Source organism: Vicugna pacos, chromosome 17 (assembly GCF_048564905.1).
Source record: "Vicugna pacos chromosome 17, VicPac4, whole genome shotgun sequence".
Taxonomy (NCBI): domain Eukaryota; kingdom Metazoa; phylum Chordata; class Mammalia; order Artiodactyla; family Camelidae; genus Vicugna; species Vicugna pacos.
In genome coordinates this window covers 16,347,409-16,360,968 of record NC_133003.1, presented here as the reverse complement: position 1 = coordinate 16,360,968, position 13,560 = coordinate 16,347,409, and the positions used below count along the sequence as shown (strand labels likewise).

Genomic DNA, 13,560 nt, shown 5'->3' with positions numbered 1-13,560 from the left:
GCAACTTAGTATTTTTTTAATGGACAGGCTATTGCATCTTTATCATTATTGAGTTTTGAATTCACTCTTGTTTTTGGAGCACAGGTATTATAATCTAACTGGAAATGTACATTTTAAGATCAGAATGTTCATGGTAATGATCCCCTTTTGAATAATCTAGGTGAATTGATATTAGGATTCACTAGGAATATTTTTTTAAAACGTAGAATCCTTTGAGAGTGCTTTTAAATATTATGATAGAAGTAATACATTGTTATAGAAAATTTGGACAATACAGAAAAATGGCTGGAAAGAAAAAAGCAACATTATTTTATCACCTGATGACAATTACTTTTCTGTTTTGGTTCTAGTCTTTTTTTCTTAGTTTTAAAATTTCCTAATCATGGTATTATAATTTTTTTTCCTTAACATTGTAACATCATCATTTTTCCATGTTATAAAATTAAATAATTACTATAATGTTGACCTAATAACAAGTTGATTTACAACTTGTTTAATTGTTATTCTGTTAAAAGGTTTTTTCCTTTAAAATTATTTTTTCCTGATTATTAAAGTACTGTGTACTTAATATAGAAAATAGAATATGAGAAGTAGAAAGAATTTTAAAACTCCAGTTTTTGCAGCTATTTTGATGTATACCTTCTGGTCATCTTCCTATGACTATTTCTTCTGCAGTGTTAATTTACACAAAGGCACAAAACTCTTGCACAAGGTTTTCTTTCTTTTTTAAAGGTTGTGCATTAAGTTAGCATTTTTCCGTGTCACCAGGCTTTATAACCATCATGCTTAGTGTCTGTATAGAATTCCACCGAATAACTTCCACTGTTTCCTTATCTATTTACCCGTTGTGCATTTAGGGCTTTCTCAGTAGATGGAAGGGTTTTAAGAACTTTTTTTTTTAGTGTGAATGCTGTGTGTTTTTATAGGTCCGTCTCACCCATGAAATTAAACACAAGAATATCGTAACTTTTCACGAATGGTACGAAACCAGCAATCATCTCTGGCTAGTCGTGGAGCTCTGCACAGGTAAGAGTGTGTAAGAAGTGCTACAGTGGTAGCCGCCTTAAGTAGTTCTGAAAAGACATGATGGAGGTTTTGTTATTTTCTGTTTTTCTTCTGTTACAAGTATAAGCAGTGTTGATACTACTGACCCGTGTTAACTTGAACATCTATTGTTTGATCGATATTAGGGATGGGAAAAGAGCAGAGATAGTAAGGTAAGAGGAAGACATAAAATTCAATTTGGGGTTAACTTTTTAAGTTCAGTATTTGTGTATATATATTTTTTATTGAAGTATAGTCAGTTTACAGTGTTCATCAATTTCTGGTGTACAGCACAGTGCTTCAGTCATACATGAATGTATATTCATTTTCATATACTTTTTCACTGTAAGTTATTACAAGATATCAAATGTAGTTCCCTATGCTATACAGCATGAACTTGTTTATCTTGGGATTAACTTTAATGTGGTGTAAAATGTTACTAAATCACCTACATACAATTTAGAAATATTTTTTAGTGATGATTAATTTATCAAACAAGCTTTCATATTTAGTAACAAAGTATTTTAGATCAACTAGCTATAGCTAATTAGTCCATAAAGTGCTCATCTTTTAATTTTTATGGAAAGGGTACTTGCTTTTAATAAAGACTTACACAGATGAACCAGCACGTTCCACCACCTCCCAATAACTAGAGATAACATGTTATAGCTCCTGCTTGTTATAACTTTCCAGGACTATGTACAGGGAGAAAGGTGACCAAATACATAGATACTATCTGGGCTTTTAGTTTTTGTGTCTTCAGGAAGAAAGTGTAACAAGGACCAGGTCCAGCGTACTTCTATTCATACACTGAGTAATAATCAAGAATCATTAAATACTAGGATATATTGTAATTATTTCTAGCTCTGAGTCTTTTACCTATGGGCACTCAATTTATAAAACTGAATCATGAAAGAGGTTATTTGGAATAATAACTTACTTGCATTTTACTTTTCTGAGTCAGTAGGAGCGGACAGTGGTTTAATTACTTTCGTAAGTTGTGCACACTGCTGAGGTGAGCAGGGGACTTAACCTGTGTTTCTTATTGCTTTGGCTGTTATTTCTGACCACTGACCAGTATAATAGCCTATCTCTAATTTATACCTATGTGTGGAATTGTTCCTCACCCACCAAAACAAAATGAACAAAACTCAAACTACCTCCTACCTTCATCACAGTAATTCTGAAAGAACTTGCAGATGCCAGCTACGACTTCACATTCTTTGAACTTGACTGCTGTTAATAATCTTGACCTTGGGGGAAAAAAAGTTTGTTTCTGGCACTTAGATGGTAGAGATGTGACTGGACCCTGGAAGGATATAGATGTGGAATTGCCTGTGTGTTTCCCATTGGCCTTTTATATCATCAGTGCTGTACATTAAACTTGGTGATTTTCTAACTTCAGGAAGAGCATCTTTTTTTTTTTTTTTTGCCATGCAGTACTTGCTGAATGTGACCTAACTTTGCACAGGAATAAGCGTGACTATACTTTGTGTAATGTGATTAAAGTGCATGATTTAGGTAAATAACACTAATTTTTGTAGCTGCTCATTTCCTGAGGGATCTGGAGTGAGCAATCAGAGTGATTCTCACTTCAGCCCCCTAGCTTACTTTTTGACCACCTTTCAGACCAAGTAGTTGTTCTCTCTGAGCTGGCTCTGGAGCAAGGATGCAGATTTCTGTTAGGGTACTTGAATCACTGTTCATTCACATGTATGTTTACCCTGCCAGACTGTCCAGGGGTCTGATTTGATCATGCTTTAGTGCTCAGCTCCCAACGTGGAACCTCCCAGAGGCACTGTGTAATGTTCATGACTTAAAGTGGGTAATTTTAATCAACTTCCAGGTGGTTCCTTAGAAATGGTTATTGCTCAAGATGAAAACCTTCCAGAAGATGTTGTGAGAGAATTTGGGATTGACCTAATTACTGGATTACATCATCTCCATCAACTTGGCATTCTCTTTTGTGACATTTCTCCTGGGAAGGTAATTTATGAAAGTTTTGATTTCCTGACTATTTATGGCTTAATTTAGTGCTCCCTCAAAGATGTTTTTATTTTTAGGTACAGTTTTGATCTAGACCATCTTGAAATTTTAAGTTAAATGTTTTTTAAATGAAAGGAATCATACAGTACTGTATTTTAGGTTCCTACTTAGCTACCTTTTGAAGAAGCTTTTAGAATGCGAGGTCTCCCCTCCTTTCAGGGCTCTTTGAGTAATTACTATTGCCCTTGAGGTGTATTGTGAACAATGAGCTCAATAGATCCAAAAAATAAGACTCTTCGCTCATAAATTATAGCACACAGTTATGAGCCATTATTTTCGTTTGATAATGACATTTTTGGCTATGTATGTGTGATGCCTAATATTACGGATCAAATATTTTCTTTTCTGGTAAAACTAATTATAACTTAATGTACTTCAGTGTTGTTGAGTCACAGAACCTGCTTGGTGTCCGAGTCTCATTTAGAAGCTGTGTTGCCTGGACAAGTTACCCTTTCCTTCTCTCTGCACCTTAGTTTTCTTGCCTATGATACGGAGATAGACATTGCAGGGAGATGGTGAGGATTACATACTACGTTTAGATTAAACTTGTAAGACTCTTTTTGGTAGACAGTGCGCTTTCAATCAGTGGCATCTATTATTCTCTTTATAAGTACATACTCTCAGGGATTGTATGTGTTCCTGATCTGAGTTGCTACTTTTCCTTTGTTAATGTGAACACAATGAAATGAAAAGCTGAACATTTCCTTGTTAAACGTTATTGTTGGCCATCTGTATAAAAACATAATTAAACCTAAAAACCTCCAAAAAACTATGTAATGAATAGACATTCTTTGAAGTATTCATATACTTAAGTCTATAACCACTTAACTGTGTTATGGCCCTGAAAGCAGCTATAAACAGTCTGTAAATGAATGGTTGCAGCTTTGTTTCAATAAAACTTTATTTTCAGACACTGAAATGCCAATTTCATGTAATTTTCACACATCAAGAAGTATTTATCTTTAATTTTTTTCAACCATTGAGAAATGTCAAAACCACTCTTAGCTGCTGCTTATGTGAACGTAGGCAGTAGCAGGATTTGGCCTAGAGTCTGGAATATGCCAGCCCTTGTGTGGGAGTTCTTTAATGAGGTCTTGTGTCCGCTGCTGGTAGCCGAGGAGCTTCAGGCTGATTTGTAATGTAACCTTTATTCTAGAACTGGGGTTGGTAGAGTTCGGGCAGAATGCCTTGTTTCTGAAAACGAAGTTTTATTGGGACACAGCCACGCCCTTTCATCTAAGTATTGTCGGTGGTGGCAAACTTGAGTAGTCAGGACAGAGACCTTATGGCTTGCAAAGCCTAAAATATTTACCAACTTAATTTTTTTCCCTGCCCACTGCTGCTGCTTCTCAATGTGTGTTCCCTGGACTGGCAGCATCAGTTTTACCTGGGACTTGTTAGAAATGCAGGATCTTGGGCCCCGCTCTAGACCTGTTGATTCAGAAACTCTGGAAGTAGGGACTAGTTGTTTTTCTCTACAGGGCCTCCAGGTGCTCAAGTTTAAAAGTCACTATTGTGGACTAACAGGCATCCTTAGTATTGGTGGCCAGAAGTTGAGGGTAAACTTAAATGCTTTTAAAGACCAAAAAGCACCCTCACACACTGCAGAGAGGAAAAGATAAAAGTAATAGAACACTGGTTCCTGGCATGATTTCAACAATCAAGAAACAGATAACTTCTAATCACAAATTACATTAGCCGACTTGAACAGTAACACATGCAGTCACTGTTAAATGCCCTTGGCATCAAGTATAACCTCAATCTTTACATCAATCCTAAGAGTTAAGTATCATTTTTCCTATTTTATAGGTGAGGAGATTGATGTTTACATCTGTTAAGTAAATTCTGCAGGTCAGTAAGTGGTGAAATTGGGGCTCAAATCTAGATCTTGAACTTCAAAATCCTAGTCTTTCTTAACCCTAAATCATACTTCCTGTTTTGAATAAACAACCCCTTGGAGGTGGGTTTCCAAATCCTGTTTGAACTGTCACTGAGGATTGGTGAATAAAGGTTGTTCCATATTTTTTTTTTTTAAAAACCTTTCCCCAAAGTCTCTGGTTTCCCTCTGTGGTTATATGATGCATTTATCATATACATCTGAGAAGGGACAATTTAATATTTGTGTCTATTATTATTCAAATGTCAGATTTATTTTTCTTTGGCTTTTTTCTAAATAATTGTAAGCATTTCATTTTCTGAGTTGTGATGAAGTGAGAAAGTCAATACTCCAAGTTCTGTAGTGAGATTCTAAGAGATACTGATGGAAGTGCCAACTGACTTGAACTTGTTTCTGAACACATTTGTTTTTTAAACTTTATAGATCCTTTTGGAAGGGCCCGGCACATTGAAGTTCAGTAATTTTTGCTTGGCCAAAGTGGAAGGTGAAAATTTGGAAGAGTTCTTTGCCTTGGTGGCAGCAGAAGAAGGAGGAGGTGATAGTGGGGAAAATGTACTGAAGAAAAACATGAAAAGTAGAGTCAAAGGTAGGTGCAGAAGCATCAAAGTCAGAGTTCTAGTTGTGGGCAGCCCAAGTCACAAATAATTATGTTTTCTTGTTTTTGTTTTTTTTTTTGGCAGGAGGTGAGAGATTAGGTTTATTTATATACTTACTTATTTATTTACGAGAGGTACTGGGGATTGAACCCAGGACCTCGTGCACGCCAGGCACGCACTCTACCACTGAGCCACACCCTCCTCCCCAAGTCATGTGTTGAGGAGATACTGTCCACTTTTGGTTTTGCCAGTCACACATGTATTGAAAATAATAATGACCAGGAGAAGTCTGGGTTTGGGGATGGCTTTGTCCATGGTCTTAAGTTTGTTGTGTGGCTCTGATGCCATGTAGGGTCCAGGGAACCTCTGAAAAAGCTTGTGTCTCATCCTTAGCTTTATATGTCATTGACGACTCATGAGAACATGGCCGAAGGTTGTCTCTCCCTGTTGTATCTGTATTCCCAGCACGCACAGCAGTGTCCGGCACACACTCGTGGCTCTGTAGATACTTAACATTGTGGAGTAGCTGATGTTCTGCAGTGAAGGAGGAGTTTTATGGGTGTGTCCTTGAGGGAGGTGGTTTTGATGGTGAGAAGGGGCCTGGGCTGTTAGACCACTGTACTTGAAAAGTGTGAAGTGTTCTTTCTTAGACCAGAACTTCTGACAGAAGTGGTGAAGGTGTTTTTCCCTCAGCTTCCCTGGGCAGGTACTCGAGACTTCGGAGCACGGAAGCCCGGGCAGTCTCACTGTGAAGTGAAGGGCAGTGTGAGAGAGGGCATCATCCTTGGGCTTGGTGATCCTGGGTCCCCAGATGAGAAGAATGAGGGAAAGGGATGGGAGCAGCCGGTTAACTATAGGCACCAAAAAAGTAGGAGTGAAGAAAATTTAACTTTCGGGGCTGGTCTTGCAGTAAGATTTCATGCCCAAGAAGAGGGCTTTTTAAATCCCCAAATATCATTCCATAGTATGGCATTTTATAAAAAGGAATATTGCAGACTCTGCTTTTATTATAGAAAACAAGGAGGGTGGTATATTTCAGAAATGTGTATTTGATAACATTCCCCTTTCATAATGGGGAGGGGACTGTGTTGTAGAGAAATGAGTCATTTTCTAGCAGATAGGCTCAGTTACTTCTGAGCTTAATCTAAGAATAGTCCCCGTAATGAGGATACTTAGTCTCTTTGACCAAGAATGGAGGACGCCCTTATCAGGGGTTTGGAAATCTCAGTCTAAGTATGTTGATGATCAAGGCACTTGAAAAAAATTCCTTGTCTCTTGACATCTGCTACTGGCTGGGTGTCGTGGTGGGCTTGACGGTGGCTCTCTGGAAGTGGTGCTCAGGCACGAAGAGTCTTTTAACGTTGGTGCTGACCTGAGACAGTGGGGACTTTACTGAACTTAAATTTCTAGTCAGGGAGGACAGACAGACATGAACATTCAACAACTATTACTGGAGCACCTATTGAGTGTTGGGCAGGGGGCCCGGGCGTCCTGGCCCCCTCACCTGGTCTCTCTCATCACTGGTCTCTCTTAGGTGGATGAGTGTTGGGAACAGTACAAATGACTGACAAAGCTGTTCTTTATCCTTTGTTTTTAGGATCTCTTACTTACACAGCTCCAGAAATTGTGAAGGGTACCGACTTCTCCATCACCAGTGACCTCTGGTCTCTGGGCTGTCTGCTCTATGAAATGTTCTCAGGTAAATACTTTCTGGTTAAGTTGAAAATCAGAGCTAGACATATACACGTAAAGGTTAAGTCTGTAGTTCACAAGTAGTTGACCTGTAAGATGTGAAAAAGCTGGTGTTTCTGAATTTTTCTATGTGCTGATTTTGGCTGAATTGCTTGGTGTATAGGCAACTGCAGATTTTTAGGAACGTCTGACGTGGAGGTATTTTTCATGATAATAATTTGGAATATTGAAATATGTCCAACTATTAAAAACTATTAGTAGAAAAATCTTATAAAGGTACCTATGACTAATTATGAGTCCAATGGCCCGTGTAGCCCTTGGATCCTGGTAATTAATGGTCTATAAGTGAATTTGTATATTTGTTAGGATGAGAAATGTTGAATTATCAAAATATAGAAATATATAGACAATGTGCCTGGTAGGCACTAGGCATTTAGTAATCAGTGTTATATACATATTTTTTCCTGTAAATTAAGTAACCCTGAACTATCTGTAGTTGAGATTTATTAAGAATTATTGGTGATAACAAACTTGTTTAATTTTGCATTTTCATATGATTTCAGGAAAGCCTCCATTTTTCTCAGAAAGTTTATCAGAATTAATTGAAAAGATTTTTTATGACGATCCTTTGCCACCTATTCCAAAAGGTAGGATTTTTATTACAAATGGAGTTAATTTCCTTTATACACTGACTAAAGGTGCACTTTTATCCAGAAGTGTTTTTATTGATTCATGATGCCTCAAATTTATATTTTATAGATATTCACAAACTGATACTTTTAGAAATGTCAGCATTCCCTTTGCAGTTTTTTAAAAGATACTGAAATGGAAAAGAAAACACTACTGAGAGTTTCCCTCATTTAAAAATACAAATTATTTTGTGCTCCTGTGTCAAAAGAAGTCTGGTTTAAAGATTTAAAATACTGCTTTTATGTCTTTTTTGTGTGTTCCTGTGTACGTACCATTTATGTAATACATACTCAAGTCCTGTGTAGTTATTTCTATTTAGTATTTGATTAGGAACAAATTAGGCATTTCTCAGTCCTTACCTCGATGAGTCAGAAGTTTTTTACTTTTAAGCTAGATACACTTGTAGTATTTCTGAAGTGTTGGAAATTTAATCATGCAAATTGTAATTAATGTAACAGTCTACCATTAACAATTTTAAGGAAAGAAAAGAAGGTACAAACATCATAGAACACTTGGCTGTGCACCACAAAAGACCTGAATCTTAAGACACAAAAATGAAAACAGGACTTTGAAAAATATGGTTGTGAGTGCTTAAAAGAAAAAAAAAATTGGAAGTAATTAATGGAAGAAATAGAATACAGAATATTCTCAGTATTTTAAGAATCATCCTAAGTGAAAAAACAAAATGCTTGATATTTTGAAAATAGTTTATATTTCTTAAAACAAAAACTATATTTCTTTTTTATTTAATTTATATTAGTTTTTTGTAGAAATCAGTCATTTCAGTTCCTTCTAATGATAACTTCTGATTTTTTTTTGTTTTGTTTTAAATACAGTATTGTTTGTTTTCTCCTCTAAGTTAAAGATTTTTTTCTTTTGTTTTAAATACAACGTTGATCATTGTTTTCTCCTGTAACTGAAAGGGAAGAGAAATCTGAGAATGAAAGTATCAGAGGGGTCTGATCAGGACAGCACTGGTGGCCCCAGTGTAATTATTTCACAAGGGTCTTCATCAGACTGTGGCCACAGTGCCCGATAGCGCCATCTGTTTTGATGGCTTTGGCCATGGTCTTCATGGCCACTTTTACCCATAGACTGATAATTAGACCACGGATTATATCTGTCTGATACAAAAAGACAAAACACTTGGAGATTAATGGAATTGGACAGTATCATAATAATATGACTATTTTCCTGTTTAAAAAAATCTGTAAAGAGGGATTGTGAGTACTCTAATCACAGTGTATTCTAAAGCAAACCTGGTCAAGTTAAGAATGCCTCAGATGATGAGGCATAATTAATAGTTGAAGACAAGGGTTCAGTTTGTCAGGCTGGTGACCCTTGCTGGAGCTGTTCGATAAAAAGGTTCAGAGGTTAGTCAGAACTTAGTTTTTGAGATTTATGTTTTTTTGTAGTTCAGGAAAACATGTTTTTTTATTTGCTCTCCCAACCCCCACCATTAAGTAGAGGCTGAAATTAATATATTCCGTGTTCTGTTAAAAATAATTCATGTGCTTAAAATACTGTTGCTTTAAATGTTGATGTCGAGTATGTATTCAGTTACTTACCACTTTTTTTTTTCTTTTTGGGTATTTGTGTATAGATCCTTCTCTTCCTAAAGCTTCTTCAGATTTTATTAATTTGCTTGATGGTTTACTTCAAAAAGATCCTCAGAAAAGGTATGTATGGATTGTATTTTAAGATGAATAAAGAGTGGAATCATTTTTTTCTTATAGTACTTCTAAAATGGTGCTGTTCTTAATATACAAAGCTGTTCAAATTATCTTTTTTTTTAAAAAAAAAAAGAAATCTGAGTTTACATTGAGTGTTCTGTTTGGGAATTGAAAAAGTCAGTTTCTCTTTTAGTGTAGCAAACAGTTGCCTCATCGGCTGACAGATTTTTTTGTAACTCCTAAATCCAGGAAGTACATTTTTTTTCCCACTGTGGATTTCAGGCTAAAACTGTGTTAGACTACTGAACCAGGGATGTTAGTGTCAAGACACTTAATATAACGTATTTTAATGTGGTGATTATATGATGATCTTGTCATACTGGGGGTATCACATGACAGGATGATAGCGTAAATTTTCCTCGCAGTGTTGGCAGAAAGTTAGATAGCCTTCTGCTATGGAGTCGGGGAGAACAGGAAGGTGGGGAGTAGGGAGGGAGGGGGGTCTCCCTGCCGGGAGACAAGAGAAACTGGTTTCCACTTCTAGTTCTGCCATTAGGTAACTGGACGTTTTAGGCAAGTATTTGGGGTCTCTGCTTCAGAGTGTGAAAAGAAGAATAAAATTAGTGTCGCATGTAACGTATCTTCATTAAATGTGAGGAGAAAAACTGCAGAAGGAAATGTTGGTTCTAATCTAAGTTGTAAGACGCTCCTATGCTTACAATAGAATGCTTTTAGGATTAGTGTTATTTTGGTGGGTAATCCTCCAGACATCTTTTGATACAATACAAATATACTTTATTTTATTTAGGACTTAATTATGTCCATGTATTTATATCCCAGTATTAAATACTTTTTTGCATAAGTGAGGCCATTCCATAACCTAGTTTTTTCTCTTTTTATGTCTGCTTAGTCATTGTAAATGGCTGCTGAATGTTCGTGCGATAACCTGTAATAACATTTATGGATGTTCTTAATTTAGATAAAATTAAGCATTTAAGGATGCTTCTTAATTTAGAATATCCTACACACTGCTACAGTAAATATCCTTTTGTCTGCTTTTCTTGTTAATGTTCACTTAGGCAGTCATCTCATTTGGATAAATCTCTCAAAGTGGAGTTCCTGGCCAAAGACTCAGAATATTAAAAAGTTTGGTACATTTGCTGCATCTTAGGAACATGGGCTGGTTTCTACTTGTAGCAACATGAGAAAGTTCCTTCCTTCCCATTGTTACCTACAATGGGCTGTTGATCTTACAAATTTTTGCCAATCAGATAGATGAAAAAGGAATTCCATTTATTAGTAATTTTAATTGTTAGTGAATTTTAGGAGCCCTTTGTATGGAAGGGATATTATATGTGGTTGCAGATTCTTTATCATTTGTATGTTAATTTTGATCAAAGTAGTTTTTATTTTAGTACAGGAATTTTGAATAATTAATCAGATAGAAATTTCTTTCTTTTTTTTTTTTTTTAAATTTTAGTTGGACTTAACCATTCTGAGTCTGAGTACACCTTGGGTATACTTTATTAGTAGTAAAACTTAATGCTTTGAAAGTGAGTCTGGGTTTTAGATGTGGCCTACAGTCATTTCAATGTGGGTGAACTAGTTAGATAACATTTTGACTCCTAAACAGTTTATGTATAGTCATGGTAAGCTAGTTTGTTTCTGAATGAAGTTCTAAAAGTGAAGTTCCAAAAAAGAATGTGTGAAACAAATCTGATACATGTCATTGGAACATGTGCTGGGAGTAGTCCATGGTGAATCATGTTAAAATACAATTTTACCATTTATGTTTTGTAAAGATTCACTTGGGCAGGCCTGCTGCAGCATTCATTTTGGAAGGATGCTTTCACTAGAAAAGATCTGAATTCAAGCACCGAGGATTCCAACATGAGGTTGTATATGCTTATTTTTACGTGTGGGGCATGAGTATTAAACACTTGTTCCATTACTGTTCTGTTGTTGCAGCATCAATGACATGAATTTCTATGCTTTCATTAATAGAGAATCAAGCTTGTATTTAATTAAGTGTTGCTTAAGGAGTTTAGTCATGACATTTAGTGTTCTTGATTTTGCTCATTTTCTGGTCATTCCTTCTCCAGCCAGTGATTTGGTATGGTAGTCATTAGTCCTGTTCACCTGGCTTCTGTCCCTCTCTGAGTTTTAGGCACTGGCCAGAAGCTACTGCTATCTCCCAACCAGCTGCTGCAGGATTATCTGGGGCCTGGGGCAAGACAGAACGGAAAGAGAAAAATTAAAAACTAGATTTCTCCTGCTCTAACCCTTGTGTGGAGGGTGGTGCCCTTTCCTGTTCTTGGAATAGAAACAGGGCTTCTCTTGGGGCTCCTGTCTGTACTTGCTGCCTCTGAGTCCAGGCAATACTGGAAGGGGAAGAATTAAAGGGAAACTTGCTTCTGTTTATTTTTCAAAGATAAGGTTTGTAGACTTCTTAGTACAATGCCTTGCTTGTAGTAAGTGCTCATTTGCTACTCAGTGAAAAATACTACTTTTCCGACTCCAAAATTTTCCCAAAGGTCATGTGTAATTTAAGTCCCAACCTCCTGTTGAACACAGAATGCTACAGAAAATGGAGTAGTAAGTTTGATTGTGTTGGCTTTTTCCTGACGAACGGCAGAAATGTAGAGTATTCTGGGTCCCAAGATTCCAAGGAGCTCCTGAAGAGTCCTCCGAGTGGACAGGCGAGAGGGGAGAAGAGCGGCCAGCGGCTCAGTCACTCCTTCCGACTAGGTGAGCTTTCAGCTGGCACGTCGCGCTGCTCGGCACGCTGTCGCTGAGAGTTCCTGATTCGTGTTCTCTCTCTTAAATCTCTGCATTATTCCCTGCTCATATTTTGATGCCATCGTGGATAATGTTGGACTTTGCTGCCACAGAAAATCCATCTGAGTTGCAGCCTAAGAGTACTCTTGGGGGTCAGCTGAGTGAGTCCATGTTTCTTCTCAGGTAAGTGAAATAACAGCAGTAAGGAATGAAATGAAAGTTAAATCTTCTTAAAGTATCTGTTGTCTTGGCGGCAAACCGTGTTACACAGACATGAAGGACAGGGATAGATGCCAAATTCCAGTTCTCATTGTCTGCTTTCCAAGTTGTTATTAGGCTCTGGGCAATGAAATATAGAGTTTGCTATGTATTTTTACAAAATATTAACCAAACATCCTTAACCTTTCCTATTTATAAGAGTTGAAACTTCTTCATTTTGTACTTTCACATCAAACAGCATTGAATTTAAAATTCCAGAAGTCCAGCTTCTTTTATTTAGATAAAGACTTAACAGAAAGGAACAGGTTGTGTATTTCTTTAGACATTATTTTATCTGGGAGGCTTCAACAATATTCGTAATCATTGAAATAATTTAGTCAGAACGGTATTTTAAAGTGATTAAGACCAGTATGTTTACAATTTTAATATGTATAAATATTAAGTGTTATAGTTTATTCATAGCTTTAGACTCATAGAGGAAGTTTCATGACATAGGGGTTATTATGATAATCTAAAATTTCCTGATTTGTTTTACCTGTATTTAAATACAAAGTATGTTAAATTTATGTATGCATTTTAAATTCAGTTTTTAAAGAAACTTTGTACAGCTTCTGGTATATTTTGTGACCTAAGTAAGTACTTGTTTAACAAGTGAATAAAAAGACAAGTAAGTGAAAGTGGAGTGAGAATCCTGTTATTGGGGAGGTTGAAGGAATTCATCAAAAAAGACCTAATGATCTGAAGGGAAGAATTTCTTAAAATACGTAAAACTCAAAATCAGAGACCCAGGTGTAATGGAGTGGCCCACAGAGCAGCCTTTGATAAGTCTAGGAGGAATCATTAAAAATAGATGCAGATTATAACTTGCTATTTAAGTACATACTAAGGTAATTTTCCATTTTAAACATTTTCTGAAATAAAATTA

General features: G+C 36.4%; 1 protein-coding gene and 1 non-coding gene across 5 annotated transcripts in view; one reads left to right on the top strand and one right to left on the bottom strand.

Annotated features, from left to right (window-relative positions):
* Window positions 1-13,560, top strand: part of ULK4 (unc-51 like kinase 4) — a 427,885-nt gene that overhangs the window by 9,381 nt on the left and 404,944 nt on the right. For all 4 annotated transcript variants that reach the window (XR_012060581.1, XR_012060582.1, XM_072941052.1 and 1 more), the window contains exons 3-11: window positions 927-1,026; window positions 2,891-3,030; window positions 5,411-5,573; window positions 7,181-7,282; window positions 7,839-7,922; window positions 9,569-9,644; window positions 11,441-11,533; window positions 12,274-12,386; window positions 12,530-12,599. Coding sequence is in view for 2 of the 4 variants with exons in the window: in XM_072941052.1 (XP_072797153.1) it covers window positions 927-1,026; window positions 2,891-3,030; window positions 5,411-5,573; window positions 7,181-7,282; window positions 7,839-7,922; window positions 9,569-9,644; window positions 11,441-11,533; window positions 12,274-12,386; window positions 12,530-12,599 (941 nt within the window). In the remaining 2 variants the exon portion in view is untranslated. The remainder of the gene's footprint in view (window positions 1-926; window positions 1,027-2,890; window positions 3,031-5,410; window positions 5,574-7,180; window positions 7,283-7,838; window positions 7,923-9,568; window positions 9,645-11,440; window positions 11,534-12,273; window positions 12,387-12,529; window positions 12,600-13,560) is intronic.
* TRNAA-GGC (transfer RNA alanine (anticodon GGC)) lies at window positions 5,712-5,784 on the bottom strand. The gene has a single exon. It is a non-coding gene; the product is annotated as a tRNA-Ala (tRNA).